The sequence below is a fragment of the Lactuca saligna genome, chromosome 2 (assembly GCF_052625555.1).
Source record: "Lactuca saligna cultivar CGN05327 chromosome 2, ASM5262555v1, whole genome shotgun sequence".
In the NCBI taxonomy this organism is placed as follows: Eukaryota; Viridiplantae; Streptophyta; class Magnoliopsida; order Asterales; family Asteraceae; genus Lactuca; species Lactuca saligna.
In genome coordinates, this window is record NC_136418.1 from 98,270,070 (window position 1) to 98,292,894 (window position 22,825).

Below are 22,825 nucleotides of genomic sequence, written 5' to 3' on the forward strand. Positions count from 1 at the left end.
TGTTGACCCGTTTTCAAATAACTTGTATTTTTAGGTAATAGATAAACAGAAGAAAACCGTCAAGTGTATTAGGCTTTCATGTTTTGTGACATTCAAATGAATATGCGTTTTAATTATGTAATATTTGTTGAATGTACTTGATGTGAACTATGTAAGTTGTACTATGTAATGTTGGTGATGTATGTGTTTGATTCATGTATATTCATTGTAATGGTATTTAATTGTTCGTCACGCAAGCCCTCGGACGTTTTCGTCGTTCGGTTCGAGGGTGTGAAATTTCAAGAAAGTAATCATTGTGAGGTTGAAAGCACTTCTTAACAAAGATTCTTTTGTTTTGGGAGCTTAAGTGAGGTGTAATATTGTATGTGATTATAATAGTTCTTAGAAGTTAATAAAATCTGCTATCTCTCATTCGTCTGTCTTGACCAAACCACGTTAAATATTGTGTTCTTTTGATTTACGTTTTTCAAAAGTTTTATTTCTGCAAGTTTACCGAAGTTTGTTTTTGATATTTGTCTGAAGTGCTTAACTTGTTTTGCTATCCCCCAACATTCACTACTAGAAAATAGGAAGGGTACCAACAGCCTATTGCGTTGGTATTTAGTAGGAAAAAGGGTTTAGCAACAAAGATCCAACGAAATTGGTTTGTTGGAAAAAGCGCCGTGGGAAACAAGGGAGTGACAAAATTCCAACGAAATTTCAAACAAGTTTCCGACGGATAAATTTCCGACACATTTGGAACAAAATATTCTGACACAATATTTCCTACAAAATACCAACATAACATGTTTCCAACCTCTTTCCAACAGAATTTTTCCAACACATTTCCAACAGAATGCTTTTTATTAATAGTCTCATTAATGCATATTTTTGTTGGTAATTTGTTGGTAAAAATTATAGTAAAAAAAAAATGAAAATTCCAAATTATTATTTTGTAGAAAAAAATACAATAAATAAAATCCAAATACACTTTAAACCACAATGATAATAAACATTAGTATAAAAACTATCCAATACAGGTTCAACCAAATGATACTACTATCTAATACTAGTTCACTATGCAACAAATGTTTAGCTCATATATATAATACATAAATTAAGAACTACTGGATGGGTTGAACTGTCTAATAATGGATGCCAATTTTTGTTGCATTTTCAATTCCATTTCATTTTGCATTTCTTGAAGTGTTGGAAACGGAATCTGAACGTGTAAACCTATGTTGTGATGGCACAATTTTCAACCAAATATGATTACGGAGGCATCCACTCTCACTTACAGTCCTACGAATAACCTGTTTTTAAATTCACAAAAAGAACATCAAAATCAATTTAAATACGTCGCTGATGAAAGGGAATGTGAACTTAACAATGATGGTAATTTGGAAATGGCTGATAAGTCCAATTTCAAGGACAATAATGGTCATTTTTAGTTTTGTTGTGTTATTATGCAGGTTATGTTTAAGAATAGGCTACAAAAATCCAAATTTGAAAGATGGAAATGCATTGCACTATTCAATAAGACATGCTAGTATGATAACTAGAATATTTTCTTGTAACTTATTAAGATGAAGATAAAACTATGTCATTTGGTGAAATGTAAGAAAAATTTAGGACACGGGAAGTACCTGGTGGTAAATCTCAGCCCAAAGTATGAGTAATACAAGTTTTCTGTCCCATTACAACATGCCAGCATCCTAATTTCATAACATCAACATATCCATCCCATTTTGGTGAATGTCCCTTTTGATTTTTGTGACTATTTTCCATACCCTAAAATCAAGAATTTCACAACCAAAATATTAGAATAATACAAGTGTCTGTTGGAATACTAAGATAAAACATTGACATTCAGGAAACATTTAGTGAATGTAAAACAGATTGACATTAATAATTTCATATAATGATGTTGATCAACCCTTTTTCTTTCAAGGACTCCAGTGAAACCTCTTCTCCTTCTTTAAATCCTGCAGTTTCTATGACTTTCAAGTTCACTTTAACAAATTTCAGTAGTCCATCATGCATACCTTGATTCAATGGGCATTAAAGTAATTCAAGTATAGAAGCATGTAATATCTCACGCAAAAAAAAAAAAAAAACATTTCAACAAGCATGTGGTAGTCAAACACAACTCAAGTATGAGAAGCTTGGAAATTCACTTTTAAAAACATGCTAAATAATCAGAAGAATAAGAAATGGTATGAAACAAATATATATATATATATATATATATATATATATATATATATATATATATATATATATATATATATATATATATATATATATATATATATATATATATATATATATATATATATATAAAATACCTCCAGCAATACCCCATAAATTTCGAAGCCTATGGTAACGAAGCATCTGACCACCGTCAAAACCCTTACGTGAATTGGGCCCGGACCTCAATTTTTGGTATGCCCTTCTTCGCTTCCTGCCAATAACATTACTAGTCTCATGTTATTTGGTGAGAAATTTGGAATGTGTTCTACATATTTCTTTTAACAGTTCAATTGTGATATCAAATTGTTTTGTAATTCTTATTTCAACTAATGAGAAAAGAAAGAATTTTTCATACCTTGATACCCGACATTAGACTATTGAAGCTACATCAAAATCTCCAATCGATTAACGTTTATGGTTGGCTGCGTTTCTTCCAAATATGCCTCGCCCTTTGCATGCTACATCCACTTGAAACAGAACCAGCGGCATGGCCCCTACCTTTTCTCTTCACTTTCTTCTTCATACTTCGAATTCGACTTAGATCGCCTGATGTAGAGAATCAGAGACATAGACGAGGAATCGAGGATGGCGATGGATATAGTAGCCTTGGGGTTTCTGTGAGGCTGTGGGTGGGTGGGTGGCTAGAAGAGTTGGTGGTGGTGGGGTGACTGGGCATTGCCTGTCGAGATAGAAGTTAAGGATAGTAACGATAGAGAGAAAGATATTAGAGAGAATAACCGAATATGGGAAGCGGTAGTGGGAGAGATGGACATTGACGATGGAAGGCGGCCATCTCAATTCGCCCTAATTTCGAACCCTAGACAATGGGAGGCGGGACTAGGAGGGAAATCCAACTTTTGGAGATTATCATTTCGTCGGTATTTTGTAGGAAAGTGCCGACAGTTTTCCAACGAACATTTAAAATTATTATTATTATTATTATTATTATTATTATTATTATTATTATTATTATGATGTTTATTTACAAATTTATAAATTATTCTTCAAGTTTCATAATACAACTATTAAATGGTTTAACCATTATAAGAAGGGTTAGGTCTTAATCACATCCTAATAGACTTGATAGAGGACGTTATAAATCTAGTTATATACAATCTATACGTAGACAATAGTCAAAATGTGCCAGCTATCGGAAGATATGACGGACCCTAAAAAGTTGCAAGATGAAAAGGATAACAAGGAGAGTGAGAATCAACAAATATAAGTTTGAAACTTGGTTGATCAAACACTTGATCTTAAAACTATAAGTGGATCTTAAAATTATAAGTGGATCTTTAAGAAGATAATAAGTGTTAATAAAAACAAACATATAGTCAAACCATAATAGGTTGTCTATAATATGTAATCTCATGGAAACAAACATGCAAGTTATACACAAATATGACCACACAGACTGTCCAAATGAAGGTCTTACCCTAAGTCCACAACCAAATAACTGAGTCGATATAAATGCCAAGTAATACATGGCATACAGTTCTAGTGACTATAAAGCATCACACAACTAAGTGCTCTACTGCAAAACTGGAAGGTCCCACACTAGCACAACAAATAACCATAATCGTGGGTCTACGTCCCAAATCTAGACCCCTAAAATAAAAGCCCATTTTACCCAACCCATAATGGACCTAACCAAACTTGGCCCACTATCACAACTGTAACGACCCAATTTTCACGTCCAAAAATTTCGTTTTTAAAACATTACTTTAGAAAACGTTAATAATTAAAAACATTGTTTGATCAAACTACATCACAACGTAAACCATGTCTAAAAGCCAAATCATACAACCAATCAAAATATCAGAGTATAAATCCCAGAGAAATCTAATAGATGCGGAAACCAGTGTGTGTGTATGATGTACCGCTACCGTGTCAGCTCCTTCCCCTTCGATGAAGAGGTACCTGAAACCAAAACTGTAAACTGTAAGCACAAAGCTTAGTGAGTTCCCCCACCGTACCACATGCCATACAATACATAACATACATACTGCCAGGCTATTCTGGGGTGCCTGACTACCCGGTACGGCCATTCTGGGGTGCCGACTACCCGGGCGGCCATTCTGGGGTACCGTCCTACCCGTGTCAAGCCATTATGGGGTGTTGACCTACCCGTGTCGAGCTATTATGGGGTACTGACTACTCTTCGGTCCTAACAACCGAACCTCGGAGACTATTTTCACCCCCTATTACTACCATCACATATATCATAACACAAACATAATATCAGACATATCTGGGGTGTCTGACTACCCTTCGGTCCTAACAACCGAACTCTACTACTATCACATACAACATATCATGCTAGCATATAACATATCAAGTAGTAGAAAGCATAGATGATATCACAAAGACAATCATTTATCATACATCTCCTACTGGTGGGTCGTCATTGTGGCCTTAGACCCACCGCTACTGGAAGGCAACTCACCTTGGAGTAGCTGCTGATCTGATCGGGAACTGACTGTCTACTGCTGCTCCAGAAATCCTCCAGCTGTAATCCCCACAACTTACTCAATCAAATACTGCTAATTGCCCTTTGGGTAAAAAGACCATTTTACCCCTGATCATGCCCTAAGTCAAAGTCAGAGTCAACTTTCAGTTGACCCGACTCGCCGAGTTGGCTCGCCAACTCGCCGAGTCCCTGTCCAATCTACTGACCTGGATTGTATTTCTACTTGTCGAGTTAGGCGTTGACTCGATGAATTCTCCATCCAAACTAATGTTCAAGTCCTTCATCTTGCTCGTTGAGTTGTATGAACAACTCAGCGAGTTCATCTTTATCTGATGAACACTTATGCAGCGACTCGTCGAGTTGTATGAACAACTCACCGAGTCTGATCTTGATCTAAGGAGATTGCATTGAACTCGCTGAGTCTGGGCATCGACTCGTCGAGTTCCATTATGGGTGAGTTTTGGCTTCCAACTCACCGAGTCCACCCTGGACTCACTACACAACTCGACACAACTAAAAGGGGACAATCTCGGAGACTCGTGACTAGACTCGCCGAGTCAGATGAGCGACTCGCCGAGTCTGCTTCATGCAAGAGCCATATACACGATTTTGCTCGAATCTAGTCCATTCCATTCATAGATCTGGGCTCCTAGATCATGAATAACACGTAAAGTTTCCAACTTTACGTGTAGATATTCATCCATGAGGTTTTTAGGGTTCAAAATGAACCAAAAGAGTAGATCTAAGGTCTTCATGCAATATGGGTCCATAAAGGTAGTAGATATGAGTTGTTGGAGCTCAACCATGCCTAGATCTAGAGGCCAATCAACTTATTACGAAATATGATGCACATACAAGCTTGGGGAAGGGCTCAAGGAAGACTTTAATGGAGTTATAAACATAGAGACAGGGGGAAAACGAGTTTTACCTCAAAGAAATCACTGAGAGAACACTAAGATGCTTGGCTTCCTTCCCTTCCTCTTGATCTACTCTACTTCCTTCTCAAAATCTTCAAGAACACACACTAAAATGCCTCAAACTCACAAGAACAAGAGCTAGAACGTATGGAGAGCTTCTGGGGGTGAATGGGGCGGAGTTGGGGCGCAAATGGTTGTTTAAATAGGGTGCAAACCCTTGGAAATTAGGGTTTCATCAGTCAGCGCAAACTCGCCGAGTCCATAATATGGACTCGTCGAGTTGCCATCTTAACCGCGCCCCAAAGTCTCGTCTCTACTCGGCGAGTCGGGCCTCCAACTTGCCGAGTCCACGGACAAAAACACAAAGTACTTAGGCAAAAATTCACGTACCATGAACCAGGTGCTACAACAATACTAGACCCTAAGGCCCAAAAGGCCCAACTCATGCAACTCAAAGCCCACTAACGAAATTATAAGGCCCACCTACTATAAACAGGCCAACGTCTAACACCTAACTAAGGTCCAAATGTTCAATACCCAACCAATATCCATAAACCCATTGAGAGGTATACGCTCGACATACACGACCGATGTGACATCCCCAAAATCTCGGCCAGAAAAGACCGATTTCATTTATGCTTTTTAAAATAATTTCAGAGTAAATCCTTTTGATTTAAATATATATTTTTATACATAGTAAATCCTTTTTAAAATAATTTCAGAGTAAATGCTTTTTAAAATAATTTCAGAGTAAATCCTTTTTAAACCCATTGAGCATGGTCCTTTTGGGTTGCCTTCACCATAGCAACTAATAGGATGAATTAAGGAGGAAGAGGATTAATTATGATATATTAATATATTATGTAAACAACATATTAAAAGAGAAAATCATATTGCAACAAATAAGATGAATAAGAACACATAATTAATCTTCAATGCACACTATTATAGATGAATAGGCAGGTACATAAGATTCACGATTCAATATTATAGACCAGTTCAAACAAAGTTCGAACACAAGTTCGTCAACTATTGAAAGCCAAAAATCAATGTTATTGTTTCGTGAAATACAAAAACCAGAAAAATCCTAAATTAGACCCTGTTACAAGCTTACACCGATGATTTCTTGAAGGCGTTTCCATGGTCAGTCTATAACATACGCATCATCTTTGTCTTGAGCTTGCTAGTCAAGGTATGTTAATGGTGATCTTCCTAGATTGGCCACCGAGTTTGCAATCAGCTCTTTATTCTTGGCAACACAAATTATGGAAATCTTATGCTCTGGCCCGAAAACTACCGATTGCAATATTATCATCACCAGTAGGGCGGCAACTACATGATGCCCAAAAACACAATCACTATTGTTTTAGTTATAGAGAGCTTAATCACACACCAGAGCCACCACCTTAGGCTCTAAAACCCTAAATTGGAGTTGGATTGATGTTGAAAAAAAAAAAAAACAGATCCTAAAGAAGAAGCTCCATTAAATTGAGAACCCTAAATTGGAATCGGAGTATGCTCTGGTGAGGATGGAGAATAAGCTCCACGAATTTAAGGCGGTACAAAATGATTGTTACACTTATGTGATGGGATTCAGTTTTCAAACATTATCCGGTTTTTCAATTCCAGGAAGAACATGGTTATTGCCACGAAGAGAAAAATAGAGCCGAGGGTAAACTGGTGAGGAAGAATACGTTGGAGAAGATGAACTGGGGGTACTTCGTACATGAGAGAGAGAGAGGGGGAGAGAAAGAGAGAACCTATTTTTATTTACTATATAAAACACTTATAGAAAAAAATATAGAAATAAATCTAATAAAGGTTATTTAGTCATTTTAATTTTATGAGGGACCAAATCTCCATACAAACATGGTCAAAAAGACCATTATGCTAAAAAAAAGTTGAGGTTTTGACTAGACCTCGGAAAAATGCATATAACAGGATCGTTGTTGCATTTTTTTTCTTCTTATTATTATAAACATAATACAAAAAATACAATTATAATAAATCTACTAAGAAAACAGTAACAATAATAACCAAAATAACAGTAATAAATATATTTATTTTTATATTAATAATAATTATTATATGTATATTATTAATTCTTATTATATATATATATATATATATATATATATATATATATATATATATATATATATATATATATATATATATATACTAATTGTTATAATATTTATGTTAGTAACGATATGAAATAAATGTTATTATATTTATAATTCTAATATAAAATAATAGTAGTTATAAAAATACTTAAAAGAAAAATGAAGGGAAGACAAAAAGAAAAGGAGGGAACATTTGGCTCATTAATATTCCTACGAAATTCCTACAAAATAACATTTTTTAAATATAATTAATATTCCGTTGGAACTCTGTTGGAAATTTCCAACGCTTTTCCTACAGACTTTTCATGATTTTTATGTTTGCCGGTATTTTGTTGGAGTTTTGTTGGGTTCTTCTTTTGTTGTATTTTTGTTGGAAATCTGAAGCAAATTACCAACAAAATATGTTTGTTGGTAATTTTTGGTAGCTAAAACCAAATTTTCTTGAAGTGATTTTCAAATAAATAAGTTTTGAAAATTTGAAAAAAAAAACTATTAATTTAGAGCCTTTATCAAACCAAAGCTTTTTCAAAAAGCTTATGAATTTATACGCTCTTGCCATAACTTTTTTCAATGGTGGCACTATATCAAAAGTTTAAAACAATTTGTACATAGACAACATATACAAACAACACATAAATAAACTTACTATTAAAAAGTCTTGTAAAAAAGAACTGTCACTTTGGATTCTGTTTGTTCGAATCTCGATGCCTTCCACGATAAGACCATTTTTCCAGTTTAAATGCTTAACCTCCTCGAAAACCATCTCAACCTCCCCATCGTCTCCTTCATTGCACACGAAATCTCCCAACTTCAATTCCATCCACCCATCCTTGCGCTTACAAGGATACATATAAGTTTCTTCCAGATTCAATATTCTACTACTAACCCCTGGTCTTAGAAGATACACACCTTCAGTCTCCATTCTTATCCCACCAAATCTCACCCTTGTTTTTGCTGGCACAGAAAGTCCCCTGCAATCGCTAGTAGTTCGAAAGATGAGATATGCAACATATGGACTGTTTGGTGACAACATTGCAGATGATATTTTGCCATGGATAGCAAGCCAACATACGTGTTTAAGTACGCACACCTCCGTAAACCTACACAATTGGAAACATATGTGGATGGTTGTGTATACAGTCATCAGTTACATCATACTCCCACTAGGACCATACATTGCTTTGCTAGAGTTGTTCAATTTGGATATATGACGAAAATTAAGAGGAAAAATCTCTTCTTAGGTGGGAAAACAAATTGTAATATTTGTTTCAAGTCTTGGTGAAATGCATGTGAATATATTATAACTTGTTAAATTTATTATTGTATAAAATGGTGAAAGAGACCTTGATTCAGGTATATGTTCCCAATCCCAGTAGCGGGGTTCATCTTTCCATGCAATTGATAGCTCCTTTGCCCCCAACATATAACACTTGTTCCCACTCTCCCTATCTAGCTGGAAGCACTATTAAGGAATAATAAGAGACCAAATTTTAGCAAAAGACATGTTCAACAATTAAAGAGAAACAAATCATTTTCCTTATGAATTAAGGTATTAAATTTTGTTTTAAATGTTTATGATTTGTATTTTGGAAAGTCTTTGTAGTTGCATGCAGTTTTAACCGGAACACATATCGAAGAGGATATGTAGATATACTTAACAAGGAAAAAGGAAATAGCGTATCACAAGGATGATATATGAGTCTTGATAATGGAAAATGTGAATGCGATAAGATCACCTACATCGACGACTTCAAAACTTTTGCAATGCCATGTTTCCACTATTTCCAAGCCAGGTAGGGTGAGTTCTTTCTAAAGTTAAAAGTCTTTCAAGTCTTATCTTCTTATATTTTAATGTTATATTTATACTATGAATTTTAATCTATATATTAAATTAAATGTTATATAAAACTATATTTTAATGTAATATTTATAAAAATTATAATATATTATATATTTTAAACTTATGATTAAATTTATATCTATAAATAATGTGACAACAATGTATATAAAACTATATTTATATTAGCTCTAATAAATATTATATTATAATTTTATGTTATTATGAAGACCTAACGCACAAACAATTAATATATATTATTTTTTTGCTAATGAAATAGCAAACTAATACATTAATATTTAAATCTTAGGAGATTTCTACTTATTAATATAATAAATATGTTTGAACCATTTTGTTATTATGAATATGAATATTGTATTGATGTACATGGTTTATTTCAGTACTGATCCTGTCATATATATATATATATATATATATATATATATATATATATATATATATATATATATATATATATATATATATATATATATATATATATATAATTGATATTGCACTGATATGGATGACCTAAACAGTAAAGCTACTTTTAGAACCAAAAACCAAGAAAGAAAACCACCTCCAAATGAATACTTCACGGTAATCCGATGGCAGAAACAACTTCTCAACGGCATTGGAATCTTCCTATGAGTTGAACACTATCTAGATGGCGCCAACTTAACACATATCCATAGACTTTAGGGATAGTATTTCTGTAGTCGGCCTTCCGAAAATAGCGAAATACTTATTACAAATGGCGTGGCATAACCTGTATCGATGATATTTTGGTTATGTTGCTTCATGTATTGATTAAGGTTATCAAGTAAGCTCTAAAACGCTATAACGGAAAAGGATAACAAAAAGGTATTGATTATGATGAATGTGGGGTTAGCTAAAGGGACACCCCATATTACCATTTAGACACCCTAAATAGTTTTTAAGGTATTTTTATTGGTTAAAATTGCATTGTTTTCTGAAAAAGATGATTAAAATAAGTTACCTACAGGTTGACTTTTGATAAAGATGTTTATAGGGTGTCTAAAATGTGTCCGTGCATCCAATTCAACATCATGTTGACCTTTATTTTTGATAAAGTTTAATATTCCAGATAGCTTTTTTCCGTTCTTTTTTTCCTTAGCCACTCCCCCACCACTAAAACTGTCACCGCCACCGTCACAACCGCCATTGCCACCATCAGTACCACCACCTCCGCCACCAACCGACCAACCATTGTCAGATTTGTCACCTGAACCATCATCACCTCTTCCACCTCCAACAACCATAATCATATATAAAATTACCATTTAATATTCACTTATCAATATATTTAATTTTATATTGTCGTGGTTTCTTGTAGTACTATTTTCTGTTCTTGTAAGAGTTTGAATTTCATCTTGAGTTTATACATAATCATTTGAGTTATTTTGTTATTAAAGAATTTCTAGCTCAGCGGTATCAGATATTGTCCTCCCTACTTAAGGTTGAGGATTCAAGTGCGGTCTGGACATATGTGAAATGAATGAGTAGTTTAGGAGTTGATTATATTTGTTGTTCGAATTATTATTTTTTTATGTTTTTTTGTTGATTTTTTAAATAAGAAGTTATTATTGTTCATTGAAAATATTTGGTATAAAACACTATTCCTATTCTTGTGTTGTTACAATTTCTTGTAGTGCCCGCATAACAAGTGATGATTGACTGGCACTTGCAAATACCAACATTAAAAAAAAGAATCACATTCACTTTTTAATATCTTTCCATATCCTAATTCATGACGAGTTTTCTGGGTTAATTAATTGGTTTGTCATTCGAGGATCTATAACTGTCCATAAACAAATTGGACAATGCAGGTACCCACTACATTACTGGAAATCTTATCAGTTTATTGATTAAGTGATTAGTAAAAAGAATAAATCGACTCCTTTAGAAGTATGAAGCAGTTGAATTTACCTGCAAATCTGTTGCTAGAATGAGTTTACGGAGGAATTAAAGATAAGATGTTTTGGTTTCGAGACAAATCTATATATTCTTTTAGTGATAGACTATTGTTATTTAAAAAAAAATAGAATAGAAGCATATATAATATACTAGTTTATAACCCGTGGAAACCACGGTTATAAAATTAATGAAACTTTTATAGTAAAAATTCAAAATTATTAATAAGTTATTTTAAATAAATTATTAATTTAAGAGATATTTTTTATTAGTTATGTGAAATTATAATCATTGATTCAAATAAATATATAAAATTAATTTTTAATATATATTAGATATTTTTTATTTGTGAATTAATGAAAACAATAATTTAAAATTTAAAATTTAAAATAGAATCACATTAATGAGAAGGTCTAATAAATTTAAAATGGAAAACTAATATATTGACACGTGTCAACACATTAATTAAAATATCTAATATGGTGACACATGGCAAAAAAGTTACTATTTTATTAGTGTACTAGTTGTAAGACCCGTATGTTATACGCGTTAGATAATACAAAAATAATTAAACATAAATGTTTGAACAGAAGTTTATTTAAATTTGAAATTTTAGATTTGAAATTAAATTTTAAAATTTGGTTTAAAAGGAAACATATTAAAAATACTATATAAGTAATATTGTAATTATTGGTTATTTTCAATTAAGGCAATTATTAATTAAGGTGTAAATATGATGTGTTAATTAAGAAAAGATAAAAAAAATTGAGAAAATGACAAATGGAAAAAACATTTATTCAAAAATACTAAAAAATAATGTGTCCAATTTAATAAGAGAGTGACATATAGCAAAATTATTTTCATTTATTAGGAAGGATGATCCAGGCATGATAGTTTTCAATCTTGCTATGAAAATATATTTCCTTGATAATATTGATGAGTAAAAGACTTACTTGAATATTCATGGCTTCCCCAATCGTCTTGATGATCCTATCTAATGTAGGGCGTTTCCTTAAGTCCAAGTTAATGCACTCATGTGCAATTTTGTTAAATTTAACAAAAGAACTCATATTAATATGACCTCTGATAAAGGGGTCCATTAACTGGTCAAGTCCGCCAACAAGTTTATGGTCGTCATAGTGGCTTCTAACTATGTCGATTAGATATCGTTCATTAGCATCTCCAACGCCCTTTTCATAAGCCATCATCCCACTCGACATTTCAAACATTACCACTCCAAATGAGTAAACATCGGACTCTTTAGAGAGCCTACCTCTTTCGTTGTAAATTGGATCAATGTAATACCTTGTACCAGAAGGCCTTGTACGGACATAGGTCTGTGGCTGATTTCTTGGACCTAATCTTGACAAACCAAAATCACATATTTTGGCTTCCAGAGTATCATCTAACAAAATATTTGCACTCTTCATATCTCTATGAATTACTCTCCTGTGTTCCCCAACACCTGAGTGAAGGTACTTTAAACCTCTTGCTGCCCCCAAGCAGATCTTCAGGCGTTGTGCCCATGTTAGGCAACGCCTCATATTTAGGTCTCGGAGGTGATAATCAAGGCTTCTGTTTGTAGCATACTTGTAAACTATAATTTTCTCATTTGCATCATCACAGTAGCCAACGAATGGGATGATGTTTGTATGGTTGAAACTTGAAACCAACTTGAGTTCATTATGGAACTCTTTGTTTCCTTGATAAAGATTACCATCAAGGCGTTTGATGGCTACTAGCTGGTTTTCCCAATGGTTAGAGAGCCGTCCTCTGTAGACCATACCAAATCCACCATCTCCGACTACAACTTCTAAACTGAAGTTTTTTGTGGCACGAATGATCTCGTTCAGTGGAATTCGATGTTTTTCTAGGTTTATCACCGAAGACATTGTTTTTTTCTTTTTTATATTGGTGATTATGTATGGTTAATGGTAGTATCATCTTTTCTGTGAATATATATAGAACCCAGTTTGCTTAGAAGCGCGTACGTTGTGGCTTAGAGAATCTTTTAAAGGTTGACTAGCATGAAGTCGTTTAAAAGTCAAATGTTGTATCATGTATATTTTATCATATATAGCAACTTAGCAAGACATGTAATAGGTGCAAGAACCACTAGGAGATGTTCTTTAAAGTCAAGTGTTGTATCTTATATAATTTATCTTTGCAAGACATATAACAGGTGGAAGAGTGGGATAAAACTAGTAATGAAATGTTGAAGCTACCACAATAAAATACGTATTTGGAATTTCACAAACCGAACATTAATCTGGACTTGGTAATACTGTCCTTTTTTGTGATTATTTATTAGTTATAAACCTTCTTTATTTGCCTTTACAACGATGTGATGCATATCTCATACTCTCGGTTGTAACTTTTAAACAGAACAACAAAGCCTGTGGATCAACCATGAAATAGTCAAATAAAACTAGGAACATTTATTATATATGGCTGACTTTTTCTCGTGGCGTGTTTAGTTAGGTGGTTCACATCGGAGTTTAAGGGAATTCGTATTCGAGATAAGGACTAGACAAATTGACATGGAAGAGAAACCCCTTTACAAAGACTAGAGATCCTACTTTTTATCTCTCCTAGGCTTGCATAAACACTCTTTAGTTGGGAACCTATAAATAATACTACTTGAATCACATTTTAAATCCTACAAAAAGTTTAGAGGAAAAAAAAGCATGGGAGATTGCTACAAAATTCCAACACAGATGAAACCCAAGATAAAATATTGATAAAGTTTGAAACGGTCGGAAATGTGATTGAACTTTCGGACCATTTTACGACCAAAATAATCAACATTAATTGGATATTTCCTGAGAAATTTGTCATAAATTTCAAATACATAACACTAAAATAAGAAATATCATTTTCCTCCTACCGAAATTTCTCAACTTCTTCCGACCAAAATAATTTAGATAAAAAATATGTAATACTAGGTGTGAGATCTATTTTTACATTAGTTTAAAAATAAATATGAAATGTTAATAATTTAAGAAGTTTGAATTTATAAAAATAATTAGAAAAAATTTAAATTATTAAAATTAATTAGGATTTAATACATTGAATACATTAAATATATAAAGCCTTCTAAAAAATACATTACATATATTACATATTTAATGTGGAATTTTAATTTAATAAAATGAAAAGTACAAAAAAAATGATAAGTGGAAAATAAAATTTTCAAAAATTATAGAAAATAACACGTATTCAAATAAATGAGAAGACGACATGTGATAAAAAGATTTTGATTTATTACGAAGGATTATTATTATTTTAATTACTTATTATACATATTGATCTTATTATTGGTAACTTTACAATTAATCTAATTATTTTAAATATCTTATTTTTATGAACTTTTATTATTATCATTATTATTATTATTATTGAACGGCAGGGTTAATAGTTAGGAAATAATATAATGAAATCATCAACATCTTGTTTAGAACTCGATACCTCCGATTTAAGAGGCAAACCTCTACCAAGTGGGCTAATCACACATTGACATTACTATTATTCTTATTATGATTATTCTTATTACTATTATTATTATATTTCAAACTTTTATTATTATTATCCTTATATTAAAATATTCTTATATTTAATATTAACATTGTTATTAAGTATATTATTATATTTAATTATTAATAATAATAATATTTTTATTTTAGTATGTTTGATATTTTTTGAGAAATTTATTATTATTATTATTATTATTATTATTATTATTATTATTATTATTATAGTCGTTAGTAATTGTGACAACCCGATATTTCAACTACAGGTAAACGACCTAAAAAGTCAAGTATTGTAACCGCGTTCGTGATAATAAAATTAACTTCGAAAATAAAATATCCAAAAATCACTAATTAAATTACCTATTATGTTAAATGTTATTAAACCGTGATCGTACGTAAAAAGAACGCCCAAATCCGACTTCGTATAAGAAAGTTAGGAATTTTCCAAGTTCGACTTAACGATAGACGGCTAAAAACTCGAATCAGAGATCGAGCGACTTTTGGCCGGAATGACCTAAACGAGAATTGAAGGTCTCGACAATGGTATTTCAGCGGTAAAAAGTCTAGCAAAAACTGACGTCAGATAAAGAAGTTATGAATTTCTAAATAAATTTTCTTATCGCGATCTTTTAAAAATAAATATAAAAATAATTTCAAAATTTACCGACGGGATCTGAACAAAAGTTGTAGAGTATGGTCTCACCTTCGCGTGGATATAAAGAACGTCGAAAACGGAGTTCGTATGAAGAAGATATGAATTTTTGAAGTTTATTAAATAATTAAAATATAAATTTTAATTAAAACCCTTGGTATTATCCGAAGGGGAGTCATCAGATAGGGCCGAGTTACGCCCAGCGTACGCGAGGCCTTGGCCTCGGATCGTCCACATCGCGCCTATGCGAGGCTATGCCCCGTCCCATCCGAGCTCCGAGGCAGTCGAGGATTCGGTCATGCGTGACGCACCCGTACGCCCAGCGTACGAGGTCGGTTCCCAACCCCTATAAAAGGGATGCGAGGGTTCCGAAGAAAATGCACCATTTCTCTCATTTCTCTTGCGTTCTTGCTTCGTTTTCCGTGCCCGTGCTACCCCGAAGCCCCGATCACTTTGCTCAAGTCCCGAAGGTCGTTTGTGCTCCCGAGATTCCCGAAAATCCCGAGGAAATCCACTTTCTCGAGTCGAAATTCTGTCCGGTTTTCATCCCACAACCTCCGATCTTTCAAGTGAGTTCATACCCCTATAATGCACACTTTTAAATGTTTTATGAGTACTTTTATATGCTTTTAGGGGGGGGGGGGAATACAAGTAAATGTGACAACCGTCATATTCGGGTCAATTTGTGACAATCGTCAATCTTGAGTCAAGTCAAGTCATCAAGTCAAGCCGGTCAACTCTATTAAACCTTGTGTATTAGGGTTAGTGTTATGTTCGCATTTGTATGAGTGTAGTCGATGAATCGATAAAGCAAGAACATATGAGTTTTTGATTCGCATTTGGATTGATGATTGAGGGATGATTCGTGAAGAAAAACGCGAAGTCAAGGACTATGAAATTGTTGGTTGCAAGAATTTAAAAACTCGATTGTGGAGTTGTTGATGCTCATTTTGCGAAAGTAAAACAATCGAGTGTTCGCATCTATGAATCAATTTGAAGTCAATTGGGTTAATATTCGCATATGGGTTCAACATATGAAAATTTTGATTTCGCAAGTTTAGAGTTCAAGAACTAAACTGTGTTCGCATCTGGAATGAAAAATTTTGTGAATCGCATTTGATTAATTAGGTTAAAATGCGAAGGTGATTAATGCGAAGGGATGCGAAGGGTGTAAGAATGAAGATGCGAAGTATTTCACAGTAGAATGCGAATTGGGGAAGAAAACAGAAGATTTCAAATTTGATTAATTAGGTTAAAATGCGAAGGTGATTAATGCGAAGGGATGCGAAGGGTGTAAGAATGAAGATGCGAAGTATTTCACAGTAGAATGCGAATTGGGGAAGAAAACAGAAGATTTCAAATTTGATTAATTAGGTTAAAATGCGAAGGTGATTAATGCGAAGGGATGCGAAGGGTGTAAGAATGAAGATGCGAAGTATTTCACAGTAGAATGCGAATTGGGGAAGAAAACAGAAGATTTCAAATATTGTCCCTGGAGTTTCGCATTTTTGGAAATAAATACTCAACTTCGCAAATGGGGGTCATAAAATGATGAAATTGCAGAATTTAATGCGAAGGGATGCGAAGGGTGTAAGAATGAAGATGCGAAGTATTTCACAGTAGAATGCGAATTGGGGAAGAAAACAGAAGATTTCAAATATTGTCCCTGGAGTTTCGCATTTTTGGAAATAAATACTCAACTTCGCAAATGGGGGTCATAAAATGATGAAATTGCAGAATTTTTAAAGAGATACACACACATAGACAATTATAAGACATTGTTCTTGACTTTTGAGTCCAAAGACGTATGATCCGAACTTTAATTGTGAAATCGTCCTTGATTGAGTCAATTTCCTTTATAGGAGTAATATATTCCATTGTGCCTTGCAAGTTAAAAAAAAAAAAAAAAAATCAAAGTCACAAGCAACCACCCCACACCCACTCTATGACCAGCCATACCTCCCCACCTTACCTATGTCACTTCAATGTTCCCTTACACTCAAATTTCACTCACTCCCACGTTTTTGAGCTGGAACAATCAACCACACTCCTCATTTTCTCTCATTTCTCTCATTCCACTAAGTAACAAACATCACTTTTTCTCTCAAACTCTTCTACACAAATTTTCGAGATCCAAGGCTGGATTCAAGTGTTCTTCCACACTTAGTAAGTAAAAATTCATCCTCCCTATTATTATTTCACTTCATTCTACTCAAATCTTTGGTTGCTTACACAAACTCCCTAACTATGATGTTAGATTCTCGAAAACCTTCAAGGCATCTCCAAGTGTTCTTGAATTAAACACTTCCATTCTTCAACAATCATCTACTGAAATCACTCAAGGTGAGTTCATACCCCTACATTTTCATGATTTCTCAAGTTTTCAGGGGGTGAATACAAGTTAAAACACTAAGAACCTATCAAAAGTTTTCTAACAGCCTTCATCAGAAAAGTTCAACTCCATTCACGGACTGTTTTGGGCATCTTACACATTTTTGTTTTCAAAACTGTACAAGGTGCAAATAGTTCAAGTTTTTAGCTTTAAAATGGCTACTTGCACATCTCCATACGATTTTTCTACAATTTATGGCGATTTTTACAAAACTGCCTATCATTTCAAACAACAATCCGGACCAGTCTGTGATTTTGGACTTTTTCACCCAAGTTAGAGGTCATTATAAATTGAGATAAAATTTATGAGCAAACTAGACACATTTTGTGAACTCTCAGAATTTACGGATCTAGTTTTCGACTTCGTATGATTTTTCTATGATTTTTCCAAATACAGGGCAGAATGGCTAAAGTTAGCCAACAGCATGTAAATATCATAACACTTTGTATTATGTTGAGCAAAGTGTATAATCATAAGTTCTAATATTTGAATGTGTTTCCGTGTTAGTTTATCATTATGAACTGAAACTAAGACATTCATATTAAATATTATTCAATCATTTTGGAACACGTACTATTCAACTATAAAAAGTATAGTTTGATAAATTCAAAACACTAATACATTTCCATAAAAGAGTTCATACATATTACATACATTTTTAGATAAACTATAATAGGTATAGTTTATGATACATCACTCTACGCACTCGTACAAGAAGGGTACATTCATACAAGAAATATTATATTCACACACATTTCACGTAAACTTGTTATCCTATATTGTGAGTTTCTCTATTTTCTCTCTCTCTCTCTCTCTCCCCGTACATCCGAGTGCGGGATATAATTCTTGGTAGTTATAATCAGAATCTCCTTGAGGGAGAACGTGATACTTGTATATAGATCTATATTGGGATTGACACCCCACACCTTGCTGCTAGCTACAGTTGGACCTGCAGGTCTACGGGTGACAAATGTCATTTCATTTTTTCGCGACACTGAGAACGTCGTGGCAGGTTCACATAGTCATAGTATGATTATAACGGCTCACATAGGGAACAATCCATAAGTTTACGGGATTTTATTTTTAAAACCTAAATGAGTTTTATGTCGATTTAAAATCACCTTTTATCTCTATGGGTTCAAATGCAAAGTGCCGGGTCTCTATACAAAGCTATTATGATATTAAAACTACACTTCCTCTAAAATTGTTAGACTTCAACTATAGTCGCTGAGCGTATATGTTGAGTCATATAAGAATTTAGTCTTGATTGGCCTAGAATTGGTGGTGCCCGCCTCATCTCCTGTTCCTCGTTGGGTTGTGGACCTAGGGCAGACCCACTATATTCAACGTTTTATCTAAGTTAAGCCTTATATAACTTTATATGTTGGACGATTATAGAGGAACTCTACGGATTACTCTAGGGTTCATTACAGCATCATGTAGGATTATTTCTATTCATACTTAACTAAGAAAATATTGGATTTTCTGGAAATCAAACTAAATCGATTTTACAAGGAAAAATGGTTTCTACTTCAAACAAAACTCTTATGAACTCACCAACCTTTGTGTTGACACTCTTTAAAACTACTTGTATTCTCAGGAAATCAGTGAAACAGGAAAACTTCATCGCTTTGAGGATGGGACGCTAAACCGTCAACAAATTATTTTGTCATCATAATGTAATTGCTTTTGAAACATGTAAACATATACTTTGGTGTAACTTTTGCAATTATATATATGGTGGTTGTTTTTACTTTGAGCACTATTATACACGTTGTTATGATACTGTACATGAAGTCCTCCACCCCCAGACGTTTCCGCCATCCTTGGTTTGGGGGTGTGACAGATTGGTATCAGAGCATTGTTTATAGTGAACTAAGTATATCGAACCACCTAAGATATACAAACTATAAATGCATTGGGACTAAGGTCTCTGATTTTAAGATTTCAAAACCACTATACCTTTAAGAATAAATAACTTTTGTTAAAAGTATACATGCATGCATACATACTAAGGTCAGCATCAATTTAGGACAAAACAAAAGTAACGATTGTTGGATATCACAGTTAAGCCTGGGGATGTATGATCAGTCTTGGGAATAGCATAGCCTGATCAACTATGCTGGTCCGAGGAGTGATTAGCATATGCCCAAGAATGGTTGTGATGTGGCAACAAGTCTAAAAACTTACCAACACTACCACAATGAAATACCATAGGGGTATTTTGGCATTATTAAAAATTACATCTGCAAGAACTAAATAGATCTTTATCAATAGGTCAATAGTTGCTTAGTGGATACATTAAAATTTTATGTATCCAGGACGTCATAGACTTAGAATCTGTGGATCTTTGCTCTACTTCCTGTTCTCGTTGGATTGGGGATTTAGAGTTAGGGTCGCTTATTCGAAGGTCTATCCTGTCCCGAATACATATAATTAGTATGCACTAAACAATTTGTTGAAGTACCTGATAAAGATCATCGTATAATTAGCAAATTAGTACGTTTGCTTAATCATTTCTTATATCCCCATTTCTCGCGAAGATATCATGGCTGGATTCCACCCACACGACGACCCGTACTACCCTAACCACTACAATACCAAATGGCTCGGAGAGGAGCCAGAGAATGATTACCCAACCCCTGTAGATGGTCACCAAGCTGAAGGCTATGCTGATGGTTCTGACTCCGACCCTGAAGTGGAGAACTTAACCCCGATGACTCTTGTTCCGAATCCCAATCCTTGACCGGCTTTCAAGGCCCGATGCCTCCTTGGGTAGAGTGCTTGGAAACTTGGAGCAAAGAACAAGACCAACATATGTCGTTTAATAGAGAACGAAGCTTCTACAACATAAACGAAGGAAACTCAGCAGATAAAATTTTTCCAATCCTAGTCTATAGAGTTGCCCGAAACGAGATTCAGGGTAGAACAACTCTCCATAGTATCGCAGAGGTTGATGCAAATAACGAGAATACATACGATCCGCACCAATCGCCTTGAGCACACTCGTGAAAAATCTAAGAGAGACCACAAAACCCACTAACTCGTGAAGTTCATTCATATGGACTTCCTTTATGAACTATATATAAGGAATTCTTAAATCGAAGAAAAATGCAGGAAAAATCAAATTCTATAACAACTGACTTGTCTTTACTAGTAGAAACTTACCATCTGATCAATTTTCCTTTTTGCAAACTCATGACAGAACGATGCCACCAAGGAAAAGACCCAGACCTTCGGGCAGCACAGCGCCACCACCTCCAACGCCACCTCCCCAGTTTGATCCCGAAATGTTCCAAGCTGCAGTAACAGCAGCCGTGGTAGCTGCAATGTCACAAATTGGCACAAATAGCACTGGTGGTGCTGGATCTGGAGCCACAAACCCTAACCACGGGGATAGTGCAGGACGCACAAGGGAATGCACTTACAAGGACTTCACAAATGGCAAACCCGATTCCTTTGATGGAAGAGGGGGTGTCCTCGCACTAATTCAATGGTTCGAAAGGACCGAAGCAATCTTTGAGATTTGTGCTTGCCCCGAAGCGAGCAAAGTCAAGTACGCGACATTCACCTTCATCGGAAGAGCTCTCACTTGGTGGAACGGCAAAGTTAAGTCGCTTACGCTTGCAGTGGCTAACTCGTTAAGTTGGGAGGACTTAAAGAAGATGATGTTGAAGGAATATTGCCCAAGAGGTGAAGTGCAAAAGCTGGAGCAAGAACTATGGAATCTCCGAATGGCAGGCTCCGACCTTACAACTTACACCAACCGATTTTGTGATCTAGCACTCCTTTGTCCCGCTATGGTCACCCCGGAAGACAAAAAGTTGGAGCGTTACCTCTGGGGATTGTCCCCCGAAATTCAAGATAGCGTGCTCGCCTCAAGACCAACTACCTTCGACAGCGCCAAGGAGTTAGCACAACAACTCATTGACCATCATGCCCACCATGACACTATGGCAACCACCCATACCCAAGCAAGAGGAGGGAACAACGAAAGAAAGTTTTGGGACAACAAGAAAGACCAATCAACCCAAGGCCTCGCTAAGAAGCAACAGATCCTTGCTGTTCATGCTGCCACAACCCTCACCACACCAACTCCCATGAAACCATACGCAGGAACACTTCCAAAATGCAACAAGTGTAACTTCCATCACACTGGGGCTTGCCGAAAGTTGCATTGCAAAAACTGCGACAGAGAGGGGCACACTGCTCGTTTCTGTAAGGCACCAGCACGACCCATCAACCAGGTACCCGGCTCTGGAGCAAGCCCAACCTGTTACGAGTGTGGAGAAACGGGACACTTTAAAAGGGAATGCCCAAGAACAAGAGATGCTGGTGGTGGCGGGAGGGTGTTTGCAATCACCGAGGGAGAAACCACTCCGGAACTGCCCGCAAATATCAGTACGTGTTTCTAACATCGACATTTAAATCCCGAATTTCTTTATATGATAAATCTAGCATCGATTAAAGCATGCATAGTAGTAATCATGTGACATCGGGCGAGTTATTCCTCGCCATAATCAAATTCTGGTACTACGAAAAGTCATCCCCATCTTTCCTCTAAATTCCTGGATCCCCATTCGAAGTGCAAATTTCGGGACGAAATTCCATTTAACGGGGGGATGATGTGACAACCGTCATATTCGGGTCAATTTGTGACAATCGTCAATCTTGAGTCAAGTCAAGTCATCAAGTCAAGCCGGTCAACTCTATTAAACCTTGTGTATTAGGGTT

General features: G+C 34.8%; 1 protein-coding gene, 1 long non-coding RNA gene and 1 pseudogene across 2 annotated transcripts; all 3 read right to left on the bottom strand.

Moving 5' to 3' along the window:
• Nucleotides 1-968: 968 nt before the first annotated feature.
• LOC145031228 (uncharacterized) lies at nt 969-3,100 on the bottom strand. The gene is made up of 4 exons (XR_013676897.1): nt 2,588-3,100; nt 2,328-2,443; nt 1,626-1,770; nt 969-1,292 (listed from the first exon to the last, which is right to left on the bottom strand). It is a non-coding gene; the product is annotated as an uncharacterized LOC145031228 (long non-coding RNA).
• A 5,224-nt stretch (nt 3,101-8,324) lies between these two features.
• On the bottom strand, nt 8,325-10,217 carry LOC145029906 (F-box protein PP2-B11-like). The gene is made up of 3 exons (XM_078978350.1): nt 10,140-10,217; nt 8,997-9,207; nt 8,325-8,888 (listed from the first exon to the last, which is right to left on the bottom strand). Exons 1-3 carry the CDS (start codon nt 10,215-10,217, stop codon nt 8,338-8,340), a joined length of 840 nt encoding a protein of 279 aa, XP_078834476.1. The 3' UTR covers nt 8,325-8,337.
• Nucleotides 10,218-12,511: 2,294 nt separating this feature from the next.
• Nucleotides 12,512-13,409, bottom strand: LOC145029907 (putative serine/threonine-protein kinase PBL22 pseudogene; annotated as a pseudogene).
• Nucleotides 13,410-22,825: the final 9,416 nt, after the last annotated feature.

Bases quoted from the DNA above. Each gene is read 5' to 3' on its own strand.
- LOC145029906 (XM_078978350.1), bottom strand. From the start codon at position 10,217: ATGCCGTTGAGAAGTTGTTTCTGCCATCGGATTACCGTGAAGTATTCA. The intron at 9,208-10,139 runs GTTCTAAAAGTA...ATTCCTTAATAG, and splicing joins GTTTTCTTTCTTGGTTTTTG to TGCTTCCAGCTAGATAGGGA. The intron at 8,889-8,996 runs GTTTTCCCACCT...TGATGTAACTGA, and splicing joins TGAAACAAATATTACAATTT to TGACTGTATACACAACCATC.